General features: G+C 56.9%; 1 protein-coding gene across 2 annotated transcripts in view; it reads left to right on the top strand.

Annotated features, from left to right (window-relative positions):
• Positions 1 to 17,889: 17,889 nt before the first annotated feature.
• Positions 17,890 to 21,480, top strand: part of OSBPL5 (oxysterol binding protein like 5) — a 49,735-nt gene continuing 46,144 nt past the window's right edge. The window contains exon 1 of one of the 2 annotated variants that reach the window (XM_034645289.1): positions 17,890 to 17,999. In XM_034645289.1, the coding sequence (XP_034501180.1) occupies positions 17,976 to 17,999 (24 nt within the window). In that variant the 5' untranslated portion in view covers positions 17,890 to 17,975. Of the gene's footprint in view, positions 18,000 to 19,898; positions 20,150 to 21,480 lie in introns of those variants that run through there. The other variant, XM_034645288.1, reaches the window with a different exon arrangement.

The raw sequence follows: 21,480 nt of genomic DNA on the forward strand, positions 1-21,480 counted from the left end.
GCGAGCAGGCACCAGGAGGCACATGTGTGTGGGAACCCCAGGGGCCACGTCAGAGCACGGAGCGTGGCCTGGAGAGCCGAGGAGGCGGCCAGGTGTGCGGGAAGCAAACACCCTGGCCGCAGAAGGGGGAACACAGGGCTCCCACCCGCCTCCAGACCCAGCATGCGGATGCCCAGAGGGGCCAGCTGAAGACCCTGGGTGGTGCAGGGCAGAACCAAGCGGGGAGACACCCCTCCTTCCTAGAGCTGATCTGCACGGGTTCATGGTGAGGCCAGGCCATCGAGAAGAGGCCCGGCTGCCCTGGCTGCTGAGGGAGTTCGGGAGCAAGGGGGGGTGGGCTGCTGAGAGAGGGTCTCCAGGTTGACGTGCCCTTGGGCGAGCGACTGTCCTTCCATCCGCATGTGTTTATTGTCTGTCTGCCTAAATGGCAGCCCAGGAGGTGGGACCTCTTTGCTTTTCTCCCCGTGGGGCTTGCAAGGTACACACAACACTCGATCCAGGGCAGCCTGGTAATGACACTGGGACTGACCAACTTCCAGGCCACCACCTGCCAGCCCACCGGCAGAGCAGACCAGGCTCCCAGGGCCCCTCCAAAGAGAGGCGGGCCAGCGTTGTCCTGGGTCCGAGGTCCGACAGCCCCTACCCCATGGGACAATGGAGGCCACAGCCACAGGGCTCGCAGCCTCCTGGGGGGGGGGGGGGGGCCCCCTGCCACTCTTCTGACCCCTGCAGCCTGCTGTAGGCCTTGGCCAGCGCCGCCGTCCTTGTCAGGTGTGTGAAGGAGAAGGCAGGTTGCACAGGCCTCCTGGCACAGATGGGGCCTGTCAGCTGCCTTAAATTACAGCTCACTCCCCCCAGCCGGCAAGGCTGTCTCCTCCCTCCCTCCTTGCACAGCCTCTCATCTCCCTCTGGCCCGCCAGGGTTCTCTGCAACATCCAGGGCGTGCGGGACACGGGGGGCGGGGGGGGGATTGCTACGGCCACCACTCCAGCAAGGAGGCCTTTCCGGGTGCCAGGCCCCAGGCTCAGGGCTTCCTGCAAATTCCGTCGCCGAACTGCCTTGCCCCCCGCCTCAGCCACAAAACATTCGAGGGCGTCTGGAGAACAGCATGGAGGGGCTCGTGGTCAGGCCATAAAATCAACAGTCAGGAGAGCCGGACAGGTGGGGAGTGGGGAGTGGGGGTGCAAACAGTTGTGAGCAGGGGGCCAGGAGCTCAGGAAGCTGCCGGAGGCCTCCCCAGAGGAGGTGGGAGGACCTGAGGCCCAAGGCCAAGTGGGATCCCTGAGCTGGTGAGCCCCCCACCCAGCCCCTCTCCTCTCCCGCACCCGAGACGTTTCCTCCTTTCTCCAAGATGTGGAAGGGCCACGTTTAGTTTGGCCAGTCATAGGCCACGTGATTAAACCTGCCATCAGTGCCCTCCCGACACCTGCCTGTCACCTGTCCCCCACTTGTGAGCCCACCTGAGGCTGTTGCCAGAGCCCCAGGTTGCCTGGTCTTCCACCTGCACAGCCGGTATGTATCCGCGTCCTGGGCGGCTGTAACCGAGCTCTACGGGCGGGGCTACACGACAGGCCTTTAGTCCCTTCCGGACGTGGGGGCTGCAAGCCTGAGATCCGGTGTCCACAGGGCTGGCTCCTCCTCGCAGCTCATGGGGGTCTGGTCCAGCGTCTGTCCTGGCTTCTGGTGGTCACAGGCGCTCTGCCGGTCCTTGGCTGGTAGAAGCATCGCTGCGTCCCTGCCTGATGTACCAAGTGACCCGGCTGGCCACTTCCTGCAGGTGAGCTGAGCCGGCAGGAGGTAGTTACCTCCCTCGCCAGGCCCCTCTGCCAGCCCCAGCCCCACACGCCCACAGGGAGGCTTCCCGCCTGTTGCGGCCCTTTGAGAAGTCCCTGGGTGGCCCTGGCCAGCCGGGCAGGGGCAGATTCCAAGCTGGCCTCTTCTTGCCTCTGAGCAGGTGTGAGGAGGCCTTTCCTTTTCCGCACTTGTCCCCGGAGCAACTTCCCTTCTTCCCAGCAGAGGTCACTGTGGGGTAAGGGTTTGCTAACCCGGTCCCTGGAGATTCCCTTGGTGCCCCACAGGGACGCGGTGGCACAGGAGGAGCGGGTGGGCGGGGCTGAGACCCGCGTGGAGCCTAGCAGTGCCCGGCTGGAGCCAGAACTGGCGGACAGGGAGCGGGGGCAACTCTGAGCTGATGCCCTAATGTGGACCTTGGAGACCGCTGCGCCAGGCCAGGGCCATTGCCAACGCCGCTACTCACCCGGCCTGACCACTGAGACCCAGGGAGCACTCATGGAGCGCCTACTGCACGCCAGGCACAGGGCCCTGCAGTTCACGAGCATTCGCTCACGGAACCCTCCTAAAAACCCAGCCTACAAGGTGCTGTTAAACTTCCCTTTTACAGGAGGGGAGGCTGGGGCTCAGCAGGAGAACGTGCGCAGCTCTCTGCTGGAGTGAAGTCTCCGAGATATCGGGAGGTCGAGAGATCAGATGATTCATGCGCACCTTTCTCGGCCCCCGGGCTCAGCGGGCTCAGCTGCTCTTCTCCAGAGAAGAGATGCTTATCAGACATGCCCTTTGGATCCAGGTGATTAAGGTTCTGCCTCCCAGGGAGGAAACAAAGCTTCTTAGTGAAAGACTCCGGATAAACTCCGGGCCATTGCACACTTGGTGTGAACGAGCAGGTAGCAGGAAGCGCTGTAGGGACCAGGTCCGCAGAAGAGGACGCAGAGCACCGGCTATCCGGGAGCCGGCAAGCGGAGGCAGAGAACCTCGGGCCAGATTTCAAGGGAGCTCCCTAAGTACAGGAGTGCACCCCGCAAGAAAGCCCCAGAAGGCAGCAAAAGGCCAGCTGGCCCTTCAGAAAGAGGGGAGTCCCCCCTCAACGCTGTCCACCATGGGACCAGCGGCTACCTGGCGGGGCTGCATAGATGAGCCCCTGTTCTGCCTGAGGTTCCCTCTGCTCCTGTCCCAGCAGGGGCCCTGGTCAGCATGGAGGCAGGGGAGAGGACAGAGGGGTTGGGGAGCTGAGAGAAACCGGGGCCCCACAGACACGTGAAGCCCACTGGGCTGGCCAAGAAGGCCGTCTCCATCCCCAGAGACCCTGTACAGGGACTAGGGTGGAGGTGCCCTGCGGGACGCTCCCCTTTCTGCCACTCCTCTCTCCAGCCAGGAAAGGGGTGGCCTAACCTGGGCAGAGGAGGGCAGGGATAACAGTTCCAAGACGGCCCCCCATCTTCCCTCAGCCTCCTGTGTGTCAGGAAGGATCTGACCAAGGGTCCCTAAAGACCTACCCTGGCCGGGAGGCCAGAAAGTGCCAGAAAGAGCTCACAGGCCAGTGGGAAGAGTAGGGCTGTCTGCAGGCCTGGGAGCTTCCCGGCCAGTCGTCCAGTCCGAGCCCCAACCACACCGCTCCTCTGTGAGATGTGGGGCTCTGTGCCAGCTGCACCCGGAGTGTGGGGCTGGGGGCTCCTCACCAGATGCACAGCCAAGAGCAGACGCCACCATCCTCCCCAAAGGCCAGCTCTCAGACACACCAGCACCCCCCTTGGGAGGCCTGGGGGGGCCCCAGTCACTTTCTGGGGTAGCAGAGCCTTGGCGGGTCCCCCCTACGCCTCTCTTGCATCCCCCACCCTGAGCCCTGCGCTGAAATCCCGGCAGCCCACAGGGGTGGGGGGAGAATACCACTCACAGTGCTTTGCTCCAAGTGACCTATTTCTAAAATAGAGAGGCGTTTGTGCGTGCGTTGGGGGTGGGGGTCATGTACCCGCACCCACCAGGCCTCCCGCTTCTGTAAAAGGACAGCAGCCAAGTCCAGCCAAGCTGTCCCTGCCTCCCCATCCCTTTCCATTCTGCAATCCGGAGGTGGGGGAGACCTTCCCACCCCAGAACCTGGGGGCCTGGCGTTCAGTGCCCCCTGCCCTGGCTCAGCAAATGAGCTGACTGGACTGGACTGTTTGCAGCGCACCTGCCGTGTTTGGGGTTGGGCGCTGCCCCAGGACCCAATTCGTCTGCCTGGCTGTGCATGCACATTACCTGGGGTGCTTGCAAGACTCCCGAGGCCTGGACGCGCCCTGCCCCACCACTAGGTACACAGGACTCCCTGGGGGGCACTTGGGGGGTCTGGGCCAGGCTCCTAGGCTGTCAGGGAGGGGCTTGATGGGAGGAGGTGGGGGCCCCGGAGCACAGGAAACCAATGACCTGACTCGGGAAACAGGTTGGAAATGAGGAGGAGGGGCTGAGTGACCAGAGCGGGGCTGTCTGGGGAGCCCCTGCGAGAGAGAAGACTCCTATCTACACGAATAAACAGCCGAATCTTCCTGACCGGACCAGAGGAGGGTACAGCATCCTACAACATCCCAGGAACAAGGACCTCGGAATCCCCTCTGACTCACCTGCTGACTTTGAGCCCTGCTGAGCCCCCCATCCTCTCGAGAACCTGACAGACAATTCAGACAGATAGGGGTCCACCCCCCTGGGGCTCACGGCCACGTCCGCGGGGCTCCAAGGGGACTCGGGGGAGGCGAATGAGCCAAGGGATGTCTGGGAGGGCTTCTAGGAGGAAGTGAGGCCAGAGCCCAGGGCAGAAGTGGGAGCACGCCAGCTGGGAACAGCGCGTCCCAGTGGAGGAGGGATGCCAGGCATACGCCAGGCTGAAGGACGTGCCTTTCCGTCGTTCTATTGTTTTCCCCTTAATATTCTTGGCCCACGTGCAGTTGAGTCCTGGCGTCAGCTCCCCCATTCACGCCCCTTGGCTTCATTGAGAAGCTGCAGGCTCCCAAACAGCTCTTGGCTCCCAGGCCTGCTCCCTTCCTCGCTGGGAGCCGTCCCTGGGCACCTTCCCCTTGCGGCGTAGCCGTCCTGTGGAGCCCATTCCTAGGTTGAGTGAGTGTGAGAATCACCTGCTAGCCAAAAACGCCTGCACCCAGGCCCCTCCAGGAATTGGTGGGTCTTGCCCAGGACCCTGGAATCTGCATTCAGGGCTCTATGCTGATGAGCCCCCAGATCCTGGGGGCAGCGGCCGTCTCTCTGCACCTGCTGTGATGAGCCCCACGGTGAGTGCAGCTGCGGCCCAACCAGCCCTCCCCATGAGGCCAGGCCGGTGAGCAAACGCACCTCTGCTCCAGCCCTCTGCCCACGCGTGGGTTCTTACCGAGGACCGGCTGCTGTACGGTGTGCACGGACCCCCCACACCGCCCCCACGGCTGAGCACAGACACGCAGTAGGGCCTGGGACTTCCGCACACTTCTCCGAGGGGCAGGCGTTCGCCTTCACGTGAAGACTCAGGACAGCGATGACCCAACGAATGGAAACGGTGATACTCTGGTTGCCCCATGAGTGCAGACTGCAAACCTGTCCCGTTCTTTCCCTCCTGCAGCCGACGTTTATAACCACAAATGCCACGGAGGAGCCACTTCTCTGTGTGACTTGACTGCACTCAGGAAATCGTGTTCCCCTGCGCCTTTTTTAGACCTGACGCTCCTCTTTACGTTGACATCAACTAGCCACGTAAATTCCTAAGTCTGAACTCTTTGAAATCCATGGTTCCATTTCAAGCCAAGTTCATTTTCATTAATAAAAATCTTCAGTGAAGAAACTCCCCCTTGCTCCCCCTTGCTCCCCCTTGCTCACACGTTCATCGTAGAATCCCGGGGCTGGAAGGATGCGAGGTCACGGCCCGTTTCCTGCCCCAGATGGCAGTGTCGCCTGTGCGGGAGGCTGACACCGCCGGCTGGACCACAGACCTCAGGGGTCAACAATGGAACTCTTTCCTATGAGCTGGTTGCAGGCTCCGAATCCTAGAGAGAATGCACTGGGCCCTGGTTCTGCCTCTGGGGTCACAACAGGACAGCACTTTCAAGCATCCCACTTCCTCCACACGCCCCACCCCCAGGACCCGACCATGTGACCCCTTACCAGTCAGTGCTCTCTTCTGGGACCACTCCTATTTATCTGTCTTTGTGCCCACTGCTGATCTCAAGAACTAAGGTGGGCTTAAGCAGGTTACAGTATATCGGGATCATCACCTCCTATGATACGCACGCTATACCTCTGTTAATGTGACCTGTGTGTGTGTGTAACATCTGTATCACATCTCCCAGTAACAAATTAATGAGGTTCTCCTTCAGACAATATTTGGATTTATTAAGGGCCCTGGGTAAGTCCTAGCCTGAGGATCAGTGTCTGGGGAATTTGGGAGCTCACAGCCAGCATGCTGTTCACACCAGCTTCTCAGCTTACCTGTCCGCAGCATGACATTCACACTCACCTGTGCACATGCAGGGTCAGCCACCCCCACGCCCAGGAAAGGCACCCCTCAGACACATAGGGAATCAAATCCTTCCTTTGTCATTGGGGCTGTGAGATCTCGGGCAAGGCACTGAGCCTCTCTGAGCTTCAAGTCCTCATCCACAAACTAGCGATGGCCTGGGCCATGTGGCGCCGGTGGGCACAAAGGAAGCTGTCCGTAAGCCGTCTGTCCCTCCTGCCTCCCAGGCTGGGTCCTCCCTGTAGACTTGACCACTCATCAACTCTCAATGGCCGTGGGGTCCCAGGGATGACCCAGCCATAAGCAGGAGGCAGGTGTCCCCTCCACCGTTGGTGGAAAGGGGGATGCAAGAGAGACAGACCCCAGGCACATTAGGTGTGTATCCTGGGCCGTGGGACAGCACCCCCACCAGCAGAGTTAATCGAGGATTTCCGAGCTGTGACATCGTGTCCTCCTGGGCCAGCGTTAGCATTTTAACTGGATTTCCAAGTGCACCCCACCCCCAATCAAGGTGAACGGCACCATCTGGTCCCGCAGCGCTCGTCCACTGACACGACAGAGAATCACTTACCCACTGGCTCTACAAGCGACAGGTCAGACTCAGAGATGGCAAAGCTGGCCGTGGCAGGTGCACCGGGCATCCGTGGCAGTCCCTCCTCCCCGTCAGACTCAGCTGCAAGGTGGCTTGTCATGGAGCCAGCCAGGCTCGGGGTCTCCTCCTCGGGGCCCTCAAAGGACCTTGCTAAGGACCACCCTGCTGGACGCCCCTGCCCAGGCCTGCTCTGGGTGATCTCTTCACTTCCCGGGGGCACCCCGCTGGCTCCCCTCCAGGCTCACACGCACGGGGTGTGTGGCGTACTAGCCAGGGGTCTCTAGAGAAGCAGAACGAGTGGGGTGTCGAGAAGTCTATACAAGAGAGGACTTGTCCTAGGAATTGGCTCACGCAGTTGTGGAGGCTGGGAAGTCCCCCGACCTGCCGTTGGCAAGCTGGAGACCCAGGGAAGCCGGTGGTATGATTCGTCTGAGGGGCCCACAGGTGTAAGTCCCAGAGTCCGGAAGCCCAAGAACCAGGAGATCCAACCACCAAGGGCAAGGGAAGGTGGATGTCTCAGCTCCAGAAGAAAAAGAATTCGCCCTTCCTTCACCTCCTTGTCCCATCTGGGCTCCTGATGGATGGGATGATGCCCACCCTACTGGTGGGGGCGGGTCCTTTACTCGGTCTGCTGAATCCAATGCTGGTCTCTAGAAACACGCTCCCGGACACACCCAGAAGTGTTGTGCCCCTGTCTGACGTCCCTTAGACCAGTCAAGTTGACGCATAAAATAGGCCATCACAATGGGCTTTCGTGAACATTTGGTTCTTCCCCATCTCCCCTGGCCTAAGAATGAACACAAGAGTAATGGAGACGCCCCGATGGCTCTTGGGCTCCGCGGTCGCGTGCCGGGACTCAGGGCGAGCAGCTCCTGCTCCTGGTGAGGGCACCGCTGCTCAGCAGCTGCCATCTGTCCTGGTGGGTGTGAGGCCGGCTCTCCTTGGGGCCCAGATCGCATGTCCCCGAGGATCGGTGATGTCTGGCATCTATCCGTGGACTTTTTGGCCATTCGTATGCCATCTTTGAAGAAGTATCTCTTCCAGTGCTTTGCCCATTTTTGAATCGAGTTTGTTGTTGAGTCGTAGGAAATCTTTATATATGCTAGATATCAACCCCTTATCAGGTGTGTGGTTTACAGATATTTGCTCCTTCTGTGGGTCTCCTTCTCCCTCCAGGGGTGGTTGTCCGTGATGCACAAAAGTTCTCGATCTTAATCAGATCCATTTATCCATCTTTTTCTTTTGCTGCCTGTGCCTTTGGCATCACATCCAAGAAATCACGGCCCAACACAGTGTCACGAAGCTTTTCCACTGTGTTTTCCTCTAGGGGTTTTATAGTTTCAGCTTTTACGTTTAGGGCTTTGATCCATCTTGAGTTAATTTCTGTATGTGGTGTGAGGTAGGGTCCAGCTTCATTCCGCTGCATGTGCATGTCTGGTTCTCCCAACACCATTTCCTGAAAATCCGCCCATCGAGTGGTCTTGGCGGTCTTGTTGCAAATCGTTTATCCAGATGCTGGAGGGTGTCTCTCTGGGCTGTCTCTTCCATTGGTCTATACGTCTGTCTTTATGCCCCGACCACACTGTTTCAGTAACACAGCTTTGCCGTAACTTTTGAAATCAGGAAGCATAACTCCTCCAGGTTTGTTCTTTTTCAGTACCGTTTGGCTGTTTGGGGGTCCTTGTGATTTCATATGATTTTTCATGGATTTTTCTGTTTCCGCAAAGGAGTCGTTGGGATTTTGCTAGAGATTGCATTGAATCTGTAGATGACTTTGAGTCGTATTGACATCTTAATGGGCAGTTCCTTCTTGCCCGGGACCCTTTCCACCTGCTAACCAGGTAAGTGTGAAGGGAGAGAGGTCCCTGCAGAAAAGCAGAGAAACTACTTTTCAGAGTTCCGACCCATGGTCCGTTCCAGTATCCGCTAGTCACACTGGCCCGTTCAGACACCAGATTCATTAAAATTCAGTTCCCCAGTCGTGCGAGCCATATTCCGAGTGCTCGGCAACCACACGTGGCTGCTGGCCACCAAGCCGGGCCACACGGCTTACCAGACATTTCCGTCACCTCAGAAAGTTGGGTTGAATGGTGTCATCCTAGACTTTAAAAAAAAAAAAAAGTTTCCTCTCTTTATTCCAGCAAATGAACAATAAAAAANGAAAAAAAAAAAAAAAAAAAAAACACGAAAACATACTGTCACCAAGTCTGAGGATTAAAATCAAATTTGACCATTTTCTCTCTCTTAAGGCAGAACTAGGAGATGATTTTTTTAAATAAAAAGCATTTTCAGTTAAATTGTATTTAAATACACTTTATTATTTGAACGCATCAAGATTTACGAGGGCGAGAGAAGGGCTAGCTGGCTGTCTCTGCATACAGTGACTCATGCAGTGCGTTTGCCCAGAACTAATCCGTCGAGCGTCTCCCGGCTGGGCTGTGTGGCTCAAGTGACATCGATCGTGTGCTCTGTGTGGAGCTGGAATCGAAAACTGGGAAAACAGATCAATTTAGGGGCCAGAGAGCGACTACGGAAGAGGTGTTTGCATTAACTTCAGGGACCTGGGCCCCTACGCTTTTCCTTTAACATGTGTGATAAGCGAATCCACCGGATTCGACTGAGTTGCTCCCGCTTGAAGAACGCTCGCCTTGGTCCCGTGGGACTCGAGTCAGGCAGGTGACTTTCCCATTTCAGGTGACCCTAAGTGAGAGCACATGGGGCCGAAGCAAGAAATATGATAAAAATACACAGTAGGGAAGAAACAGCATCTACCAAGGAGTTGGTGATCCATCACCGATGTTTTAAGACTGAGACTTAAACCGTTACCAACCTATTCCTTTAAACCGTTACCAGCCTATTCCTTTTCCAAGCGTAGCTGAGGCACAGTGTCCTCTGCGTTTCGGGAGTTCAGCGTCGTGATGTGCCATGTGTATACAGCAGGATGTGAGCGCCCCCGTGAGCCCACCGCCTGCCACCCTGCGAAGGCGTCACCCTGTGCGCTGTACCCCCCGCCGTGCGTTACCTGCCGTGACCTGTCACCTTCCAGCCAGAAGCGTGTGCTCCTAGCCCCCTTCTCCCATCTGCGGCTGCCCGCCCTGCGCTCTGGCAAACACCAGTTATTTCCATGGTCTGTTTAGCTTACGTTCTGTTTGGTTTGGTTTTGCGAAGAGTCTACATAGAAGTGAGACCGTACAGTGTGTGTCTTTCCCTGTCTGACCTCCTTCACTTGCCGTCATGCCCTCTGGGTCTGTGCGTGTGGTCGAAGACGGCAGGATTCCATTCGCTGTAAGGACTGGTGATACTCTGTCTCGTGTGTGTGCGCGCGCGCGTGTGCGTGTGCGTGTGTGCGTGTGTGTGTGTGCGTGCGCGCACACACTACTTTTATATCCATTCATCCGCCAATGGACAGTTAGATTGTTTCCATATCTTGGCTGTTGTAAATAATGTTGCAACAAACAGGGCTGTAGATATCTTCGCAAATTAGTTTTCTTTTTTTTCCCCCCAAATACCCAGTAGTGTGATTACTGGATCATGAGTTAGTTCGGTTTTTAATTTCCTTGAGGAACGTCCGTTCTGTTTTCCAGAGTGGCTGCACCAGCTTGACGTTCCCGCCAGCAGTGTAAGGGGGCTCCCCTTTCTCCACATCCTCGCCCACACCTGTTGTTTCTTGTGTTTTGATTTTAGCCGTTCTGACCGGTGTGAGGTGGTGTCTCATGGTGGCGTCGATTTGCCTTTCCCTGGTGGTGAGGGGTGTTGAGCATCTTTTCCTGTACCTGCTGGCCGTTGTGTGTCTTTGGAGAGATGTCTGTTCATGTCTTCTGCCCATTTTTAAATCAGGTTGGTCTTTTTCTTCATATTAAGTTGCAGAGAGTTCTTTTGTAGTCTGGCTGCTAACCCCTGTTGGATGTATGATTTGCAAAGAGCTTCTTCCATGCAGTGGGTGGCCTTGTTCTTTGGCGGTTTCCTCTGCTGTGCAGAGCTTCCGCTTGCTGTCGCACCACTTGTCAATCTAGCCCTTGTTGCCCCTGCCTGAGGAGACCGGCCCAAAAACGCATCGCCAAGACCAGCGTCAGAGAAGTGGCTGCCTGTGTTCTCTTGGAGGAGTTTTTAGGCTGCTGGACTCGCCTTTGGGTCCGTCACCTCCTTGAAGCTGATGGGCGTGCACAGTGAGGTGGGGGTCCAGCTCCGTGCCTGGCACGTGGCTGTCCAGCCTGGACTTCGCTAAGCTGCAAGAGGCCCACAGTGGAAATATAAAAAACCCCAGTCTGAACAGGCTGAGCTTCCTTCCACAAAGTAGAGCTTCAAATAAAAATCAAGGCAATTGTGGTCAGTTGTTGGAAGACAGAGTACAATCCTGATGGAGGGCGTGGACGTTGAGGAACTGGTTTTCATTATGAAGCAGGGAGGAAGGAGGGGGAGTGGTGGACGCTGGACTTCTCTGGAGTCCACCTCTGCCCCCGTGGAGACGGAGGAGCTGCGGGCTCAGCCCAGCCCAGTGACAAGTGACCAGGCCCCGTTCTCCTGGTACAGACCATACTTGACAGCCTCACCCATGTCTCCTTCACCTTCAGTGACTGGATGAGGTTCCCCCTTTCCTACTGTGGTTGGCCCCAGCGTGGCTGCACCCACTGCCCCCACCCCCTCCAAAGCCGAGCTTTCTGCAGCAGCTCCTCCCCCCAGGTCCACCACATGCCCCTTCCTCCTTGGCCAGAAGCACAAGGTGTGAACTTCAGAGCTGTGGCTCGCTGGCCTGTCCCCAGACACTCATAGCACCTGACGGCTCAGGAGAGAGTGGCGGGCAAGGGCCCAACTGCGGCACGCACTGTCTGGGAACAGTGCCAGACCCCCGCCAGGAGCCGTGTCTGGGAGGACTGCCCCACACCCGTGGCCAGGCTCCTCCAGAGAAGGCCAGATGGAGAACCCCTCAGGCCTGCAGTGACAGACGCCGCTTCTCTCCCAGCCCAGACAAGGCTGTGGTCATTCCCAGGCTGGGCATTCCCCCACTTCTAGGTTCACTTTCAGAGACTTTGAAGGCACCGATGTTCACGCTCTTGCCGCCCCTGCCCTGCTCTCTGTGGTCCCACAGGCAGCCGTCTACAGCCTGAGCACCTGCAGCGCCCTTGTCCTGCTCTGGCCGCATGGGGCTGTCACAGCAGCCTTGGCAGAGGACCTACGTCCAGAGGCACCCCTGTGTTCCGGGAGCCGTACGTTTGAGGGCTTAGGTTCCTGGTCTGGGCCTGGCGATAAGATCCCAGAAAACTGGGAATGGAAGCATCTCTGGAAAGGGCTGGGCTGATCCTGCGCACACCCGGTGTCTCCAGAGCACTTGGAGGCCGGGCGCGTGTGTCTGTGCAGGCCAAGCCGGTCTGGTCCCTGCTCACTTCTTCCTGATGTGCAGACAGTACTCACTTCCTTTCAAATTGTTATCACTTACGTATATACACTTTTCCATTGTTCCACTGACATGCTTTTTGAAGTGTAATCACGTTCCGTAAAGTCCATCCTTCTCAGGGGGTAGCTTACGAGTTTTGACAAACGTATGGACTTGCGTAACCACCACCACAACCAAGGTGAAGAGCCGTTTCCGACAGCCCCCAGGATCTCCCGGTGTCTCCCCGTGTGCTCAGTCCATCCCCACCCGAGCCCCAGGCGAAACCCATGTGTTTCTTGTCCCCACACTCGGCCTTTTCCAGAGGGCGTCGCAAGAATCACACCACACGTAGGTGTCCACGTCGGGCTTCGTCCACGGGGAGTGCATCTGAGATTCATCGTGTTGCTGAGCGTGTCGGTGGTTTGCTCCGTTGACGGTTGGCTGGTTTTCCACTGAAGGGACTTAGGGCATTTTCTTGACCCCCTTCATGTTGAAGAACATTCAGATGATTACGAATCAAGCCGCCGAATCAAGCCGCCGTAAGCATTTTCATGCAGGCTTTGTGTGGGCGTGGGTCTTTGTTTCACTTGGGTAAATATCCGGGAGTGGAACGGGTGGGTCCCATGGTCAGGGTATGTTTTCCTGTATATGGAACCACCAAACTGTCATCCCGGCCGCTGCACCACTTTGCCCTGCCCCCGGCGGCATGGGAGGGCTCCAGTGCTGCCCACCCCGGCCAGCTCTGGAGGTTCATTGCCTGCCGTGGCGGCCGTTCCAGCCATTCCAACGGGTGTGCGGTGCTCTTTCATCATGGTTTTTATCTGCAATTCCCTAATGACCAAAGAAAGCTGTTCCATGGGCTTATTTGCCACAGGTATACCTTCTTGGGTAAGACGGTCGCTCAAACGTTTTTCCCATTTTTTATTGGGTTGTTTGCTTTTCTTACCGAGTTTTGAGAATTCTTCATATATTCTGAATACCAGTCTTTTATCAGATACGGGTTTTGCACACATGTTCTCGTAGCCTGCGGCTTGTCGTCTTGTTCTCATAACAGTGTCTTTGAAAGAGGGGACGTTTTTAATTTTGGTGAAGTGCCAAAGTCTGATTTACCATTCTATTCTGCTACCGATTGTGCTTTTGGTATTAGAGCTAAGAAACCATGACCCAACACGAAATCACAGAGATTTTCTCCTACGTTTTCCTAGAAGTTTTTTAGTTTTACATCTCACATTTAGGTGTATGATCCATTTGGAGTTAATCTTTGGTTAAGGGGCAAGGTATGGACCAAGGCTTATGTATTTGTCCAAATATATGTATGTTTACTTTTGCATGTGGATATCCAAGCGTTTCAACACCATTTGCTGGCAAGATTCTCCTTTCCCCATTGAATTGCTTTGGTATCTTTGTCAGAAGTTGATTGACCATATATGTGCCCATCTGTTCCTGTCCCATTGATCCCTGTGTCTGTTCTGCCAATACTGCACAAGACTGACTTCTTTAGAGTAAGCCTTAAAATCAAGCAGTGTGAGTTTTCCAATTTTATTTTATTTTTTCAAAACAGTTTTAGCTATTCTAGTTACTTTGATTTTCTATACAAATTTCAGAATCAGCTTGTCACTTTCTATACCAAAAAGTCCTGCCAGAACAAATTTGGATTGAGATTGCATTGAAACTATTGATCAGTTTGAGGCAAATTAACATCTTAACAGTATTGAGTTGTTCTAGTTCATGAACATGGTATGTCTCTCCATTTGTTTATGTCTTTTAAAAAAAGATTTACTTATTTATTTGAAAGAGGTAGTGTGTGTGGGCACCCACATGTAGTGGGGGAGGGGCAGAGGGAGAGAATCTCAAGCAGACTTCCTGCTCAGTGCTGGGGCTGAAGGGGGGGGGGAGCTCAACCTCATGACCCTGAGATCACGACCTGAGCCAAAATCAAGGGTCAGAGGTTTAACTGACTGAGCCATTCAGGCACTCCTGTTGTCTTATTTGGTGTATTTTAATCAGTGTTTTGTATTTTCAGAAAATAGACTTTTTGCATGTTTTGTTAGACTACATTTAAATGTTTCGTGTACTTTGGTATACCAAGGATTGATGGTGATTATGACAATCATGGTGGTAGTGGGGACAATGGTGGTGATGATGGTGGTGATGGTGATGATGGGTGATGGTGATGATGGTGATGATGATGGTGATGGTGATGATGATGGTGATGATGATGATGATGGTGGTGATGATGATGGTGATGGTGGTGATGATGGTGATGGTGTGATGGTGGTGATTATGGTGTGATGGTGATGATAGGGATGATGATGGTGATGGTGGTGATGATGATGGTGATTGTGGTGATGGTGATGGTGATGGTGTGATGGTGATAATGGTGTGATGGTGATGGTGATGGTGTGATGGTGGTGATTATGGTGTGATGGTGATGGGGATGATGATGGTGATGGTGGTGATGATGGTGATGGTGTGATGGTGGTGATGATGGTGTGATGGTGATGATGATGATGGTGATGGTGTGATGGTGGTGATGATGGTGTGATGGTGATGATGATGGTGTGATGGTGGTGATGATGGTGGTGATGATGATGATGGTGTGATGGTGGTGATGATGGTGATGGTGATGAAGATGATGGTAGTAGGAGAGGAGTGGGTAAAGGTGGCAAAGCCTGGATTCACAGCCTGTTCTGACTCCAAAGCCCAAGCTCGTTCCAGCATACCATACTGAAATCTTTATAATCCACCTTCCAGCGTTCTCTATATCAGTGGCTTTCAACCTTTTAACCTCAGGATCCTCTGCATTTAAAAAAAAACAATTTATTGGGACCATAAAGAGCATTTGCTTCTGTAGATTAGTCTCTCAATGTTTACTCTAATTTTTGAAAAATATATTTATTCATTTAAGAATAACAATGACAAACCCATTCTGTTAACACAAATAATTCATTCTTTATGAAAACTATATTTTCCAAAATAAAAGTATTTAGTGGAAAGAGTGGCACCGTTTAACATTTTTTGAGAGTCTTTTTAATGTCTGACTTAATGAAAGCCAGCTAGTCTCACATCTGCTTCCACATTCCCTCTGTTGCAATATCACATGGCTGTAGCCTCCGGAAAACTGCCCTGTAAGTTGTAAGAGAATAAACGTGAGAAAGGAAAATAGCCTCCTGGAAGTATAATAATCGCTTTCATGGGGCACCTGGGTGGGTCAGTTGGTGAAGCATCTGCCTTTGGCTCAGGTCATGATCCTGGGGTCCTGGGATCGAGTCCCGTGTCGGGCTCCCTGCTCTTCGGGGAGCCTGCTTCTCCCGCTCCCTCTCCCTGCCGCTCCCTCTGCTTGTGCTCTCTTGTTCTCTCTGTCAAATAAATAAATTAAATCTTTTAAAAAAATCATCAGTTTCCTGTTTTGGGCCCCGGAAGGTCTCAGAGACCCCCAGGAGTGTTCCAAGTGCACACCTGGAGAACTGCAGCTCTAGGTCCTCCAGAGTGAGTGTAGATGACCCCAGCGGCGGGGTGTCCTGGTGTTTCTACAGGGGCCGCAGAAGCGCCCCAGAGCTATGCATGCTCCAGAGGGACTGGCCATGTGACCTGCGTGATCTTCCCGCCTCACGTTCTCGGTTACCTTCCCGGAGTGTAGCTGGGCTTCTCACCTGCCTCTCGGTGGACGAGTTATGCCTATGAACCAAAACCCGTCCCTACAAAAGTCAGCTGGTGAGCGGTGTCCCGCTGAGGGGAGTGGCGAGTGAACCACCACCAGATCCAGACTGCGACGCTGCAAAGCCCCGCTGCCCGGGACACGCTTCCACCTACCAGGAAGAAAGGGCAGCACCTCTCAGGCACATACACCCAGCAGCCGCTCCGCCCACGGAGTCCCGAAGGCAGATGCCGCCTTGGACACTCTCCTTTTAGCGTCCGTTGTCTGTGTATCTGCAGGCAGCAGCCCAGGCCCTCCCCGGAGACGGAAGAGAGGATGTGCCAGATTCGCCATGGTTCTCCCAAAGGCAGGCTGTAGACAGCCAGCGCTGGGCCCCAGAGTGGGCTTGCCGAAACCCGTGCCTCGGGACGTTGGGTCACCCCCGGCGGAACAGTGCCCACCAGACAGAGAGGGCAGCCCCCAGAGAAGGCTCAGGCCTTCAGGGCTCCGGGGAAGGCCCTCCCTGCTCATTCTATCTTCTCTCTCACTGGGCAAGGAGGGCAGGGGACCGGTGTCCAGTCTGGATCGGCTCTCGTCAATGGCTTCCAGGACCCTGAATCTGTGTCCTCACGTGAAGACTCAGAACAAAAGCACTGAGAACAGGAAAGAAGCCCAACATGCCAAGGACCAGCCCAGCAACACGAGCGCGGCAGGCATTCGATGGTTTCCTGCTGTAATGGGGGGGTGACATGTGTCCCCAGAAAGACACGTCCGTGTCTGAGCCCCCAGGCCCTGTGACTGTGACATTATTTGGACACAAGGTATAATTGCAGGTGTAGTTAAAGATTTCCGGATGAGACCATCCTGGCTGACCTTGGGGGGCCCTAACCCAACAACTGTTCTTGTAAGAGACGGAGAGGGAGATTCGAGATGCTGACACGGGAGCTGGGGGGAGAAGGTTGTGGGCCAACGGAGGCAGTGGTCGGAGGGATGCGTCCACAGGAACTCCGAAGATTGCCGGCACCTGCTCCAGCTGCATCCCAGGCAGCAGGTGTCCCAGCTTAGCTGCAGGTGGGCCCAGCCGGAGCCCGGGGCAGCAGGTGAGCGAGCTGGCCCTGCCCCTCCGGGCATTGACCCCCCTCAGCATTTCCCCAGGCACACCACCCCACCTCACAGCTGTGCCAGCCGTGGTCCTGCTCCCTTCTCAACGCTGAGCACTCCAGAGGATGCTGCAGGCACTGACCCCACGCAGGGGGCAGAGGACGTGTCTGCTGGCCTGAATTTCCACCTGCAAGAACCGACTCAGATGCGTGAGGGGGTCCAGGCACAGGCACATCAGCACATCTGCTGGCACTCGGCACCATGTGCCCCTCAGGAGTCCCTAACGCTATGCCAGCCTCCCCAGAGTCTGGCCTCGGGGGTGTGCCCTATAAACAGCACCTTCTCATCCCCCCAGGTAGGTCAGCAAGAGAGTGGGAAATCAGCATCAGGTGTTTGCCTGAATCCAGGCTCGGATGTGTCTCCCTGGAGGATGGGTCTGGGTGTGAGAGAGACAGAGACAGAGACAGAAGAGAGAGGGGGAGGGCCCGTGTGGTGTGAGTGCTACCCAGGCAGCAGGCCTGCGAGCCTCGAGCCTCGGTGCAGTGGCGGGGCTCCCCCACCCAGCCTGCTGGAGGGAGGGAGATTCTGCCCTTGGACTTCCCAGGTTTCCCCGAGGAAAAAGAACACAGCCCCTGCTCGGCCCGCACACCTGCTTGGTGACTCAGCTGGTGAAGACATCAGCGTACAGTGTCTCCGTGGGGAGAGGGAGGGCTGAGTCCGGGACACAGAGCCTCTGGGCTCCTCCCCAGGGCCCCACCACCAGCTCTACCCTCCACAGGGGGAGCTGAGGCCGCAGACACCAGTCCCACCCAGTCCCGCCCAGTCTGGAGGCGTGGAGAGGGAGAGCCTGCCTCCTGCCCCAGCCAGTGGGCGGGGCCTGACCTCTAGCCCTGCCTCGGCCTCCTTCCCAGCTTCCTGGCCAAAGCTGGTGGCCTTCCCTCCCTGCTGCGGGGAGAATGTGACCCCCACCTTCGGGGAGCAGGGGATGCAGTGGGGTCACATGTAGGAAATGGGACGTGGTGCCGGGCACAAGGTGAGAGACGGATAAATGGCACGGTGGGTTTATGACTCACTGCTGTGTTCTGGAGACCACGCGGGTTCCAGACTCAACAGATGCCGCATGCGGGGCTACCTCAGCCCCAGGGCCCAGGTAAGGAAACAGACTACGGAGTGAAGGGTCTCGCAGCAGAGACGCTTCCAGAGCTGTCCCTGACCGGCCAGCAAGTTCTGGAGGCCATGCCCCCAGTGGGACTAGCCCTTCGGGCAGCAGGGAGGGCCGCTGGGCCCAGGCTCACCTGCCCGGGCCAAACCTCCAGCTTGCCCCACTGCCGCCCATAGTCATAGGATCAGGCCCCAGCCAGGAGTAGGGGATCCCACCCACACCCTTGCTACTTGGGTCTCAGTCTCCTCACCCGAGAAATGGGGAGAAATCATACTGCAGATTCTGCTGGCTCTCCTCCCCCGTGGATCCCGGCCCACCAGCACCTGGCCCTGCAGAGGCCGAGCCTGGCAGCCTCTCCCTGCAGGCGCCATCTCTGAAAGGGCACAGGAGTGTTCTGTGGGGTCTGGCTGTCCCAGCCCTCGCCAGGGGGTCAGCCAGGTGTAGCGGGAGGGGTGAGGGCTTGTGAGGATTGCTCCCTGAGCCTGACTGACTAGACAACAGGGGGTAGAGGGTGGGAGCGAATTCTCACTCATTGTGAGAGCTTGGTGACTTAGGTCCCTGCCTTGTGCCTCAGTTTCCCCCATTTGGCAAACAGAGCCGATCACGACAGTGCCTGCCTCATAAGGTGGGTGGGTGGGTGGTTTAACTGAGTCAATGCGTCTAGAGCCCCTCAGCATGAGAAAGGGTGGGGGTCTGCCAAAGGAGGTCTTGGGGGGCTGAGCAATCCCCAAGGACAGGCCAACCACCCAGAACGAAGGCCTGACCCCGAGAGTTAAATGTTTCTTCACTCCAGAGCAGGGATTCCGGGACCAGAGTGCTCCTGTCCCGGGACACGGTGCTGTGTGGCGATGGGCGTCTAGCGGCATCTCTGGCCTCCACCCACTAGCCTCCAGCAGTACCCCCCCACCAGGTTGTGACAACCAAGGAGGTGCCCAGACATCGCCAACGCTGCCCCGGGAGGGGAAGCTGGCATTGCATCAGGCTTAACTTTCAGTTGTACCCTCCTTGCCCAGGAGCGAAGTCCACATTCGCAAAGGCGCGTTTACAGATCTTGCTTCTCACCGGCAGGTGTCTCTGATCCCAAACTCAGAACAGAGTAGAAAGCCAGCTGCTGTTGTTCACAGAGAGCGCCAGCCATTCCTTCCCCAGGGTTCAGCTCAGAAGTCTGTTCCCGCCCTGGGGACGCGTGCTGCTCAGGCAGGGGAAGAAGGGAAGCTACTGGCGTTGGCCCCATTTCTAGATGAGGAAACCAAGGCAGAGCGTCGCAGGGCCTTGCCCACACCCCCCGCGGCTCCTGGGCAGCTAGCCCGCCCCGCTCTGCTCATCCCCGAGGGCCTCCGCGGTCTTGTTTCCTGCGCTGACCACCTCCGTTTGACAGGTGGGTAAGCTGAGCCCCAGAGGAACGGGTCACCTGCCCAGGGACTGGCTGCTTTCTAGACCATGCTGCATCCACAACCAGGCAAGAAACTGGAAGGGGGACTTTCTGGAAGAGTCCAGTACTGTGTCCAGTGGGGTGGCACCCTCCTAGCTTCCTACATGGCCACCTGCTGATCCATCCCGTGAGCCTGACTCTGCCCACTGACCCACCCTCCCTTTGTCATCTTGGGGGGGGCCATCGCACCCCCACCCCTGTATTTGGCCAGGTGTCCCTTTGACGTCTGCCCTCAGCAGTCTCATGTCGTGAAATCAAGCTGGCTTCATCGGTGACTGGAAACTTGCCCTGTGTTGGCCCCTGAGACCTCGGCCCCAGGGAGACCAACTTTGTTTTCTTCCTCAGTCCCCTGTGCATTGGCCCGGCAACCAGCAATTTGCTGGGCATCCAGCCACTATACCCCAGCTTTGCACAGAGGCTTCGGAGAGTGAAGTGTCCTCCCGGCCGGTGACCATCAGCCCTGTGTGGTGGTGCACCGAACAGACCATCTCCGGAAGGGGGTGCCGCTTGCTGCAGGCCGCACAGCGGGGGGCCCACTATGGCCCTGAGCGTCTTGTCTGAGCAGTTCTGCATCGGAAGACCTTGCAAGGTGACTGGGGTGGGAGCCGGCTTGTCCTGGCCATGAGCTCAGAGCAGGCCAAGGCGCCCCCTCAGCCCACGGCCCCTCTGATAACCCCCCAGGCTGGTGTTTCCGTGCCCCCCTCCCCCAGGGAGCCACCACCAGCTCTAGTGGCTGGGCATGGTGCTGGGGAAGGGATTCGGTCCGGGCCTCCCACCTGGCTTGTTGGCCACAGAGCCAAGGTAGGCAGTGGTCTCCCCCCAGTGCCCTCTCCGGTCCCAGAGCCTGAAGGGGGCCCCACAGGGCAGCCGAATATCCCGGGCTTGCCCCACAGTCCTGCCTGGTGGTCCCGCTGCATCCCTCTGACCTGTGGGCGAAGCAGCTGCCCTTGGGGCACTCTTGGCCCAGCACAAAATGAAAAGGCCCAGATGCACCTGGGGGCCAGAGCTTCAGGCGTGGGAAAGGAGGCTGGGGCTCGCCTGACAGTCCCATCCCTTGGAGGCAACAGACTGAGGGAGGGTTTCCATGTGGAAAAGGCTCTGTGCCCTTGCATGTCCTACCTGGTCTGGGGACGCCTGGAAGGGGCCCAGTTCACCTCGTCTTGGCCTCCAGGGGACAGGTGCTATCGGAAGGCCCCGGGCATCCTGAAGACCGAGGTCCTAGAGCACCTCAGCCTGGGGGGCCAGGGCTGGGGAGACCCTGGGGCCAGCGAGGAGCTCACGGCACTTTCGGGCCTACGGGTGAGGGGCTGGGGAAGACCCCCGCCTCCTCAACGTCCACCTGCAGAATGAGTGTCTTTTCTATACACGAGGCTCCGGGGTCTAAAAAGGTCTCTGGGAGCAGAAGGGATTGGGGGGGGGCACAGAAGGAAGTCTGTGGGAGGTGGGTTCCCAGCAAGAGTCCTGAGAAGGAGGGGCTGTTACAAACATGGGCGTGGCCTAGGGTCCTGTTTGGCATACCCCATACCCCTGGGCAAGGGCAAAGGGCTCGGGTTTCTGGGGTTCCTCACGTCGTGGAGGTTTCTGTGCCTGGAACAAAACTGATGACAGTTTCTGGGGCCCAGGAAGAGAGAGGGGGCAGCCCGGACTCTGGCTAGGTGGGCTGGAGGCCTGGAGGCATCTGTGACCAGGGCACTCTCTTGCACCCTGTAAATGGGAGGACCCTTCCAGGCGGCCCCCACCCTATCCCGCTCAGCACCCTCAGCCCTGCCCAGTGGCCTGAACTGTGGCAGCACACCAGACCAGGCCAGGGAGAAGGGGTGTGGAGGAAGCCTGGGGTCCCTGTGCCCAGCTCCAGCGCCGCGGATCCCGCCCGGGGTTTTGTGGCCGCCGCCAAACCCTCCCCCTTCCCCCCTCCCCCCT

Source organism: Ailuropoda melanoleuca, chromosome 16 (assembly GCF_002007445.2).
Source record: "Ailuropoda melanoleuca isolate Jingjing chromosome 16, ASM200744v2, whole genome shotgun sequence".
Lineage (NCBI taxonomy): Eukaryota > Metazoa > Chordata > Mammalia > Carnivora > Ursidae > Ailuropoda > Ailuropoda melanoleuca.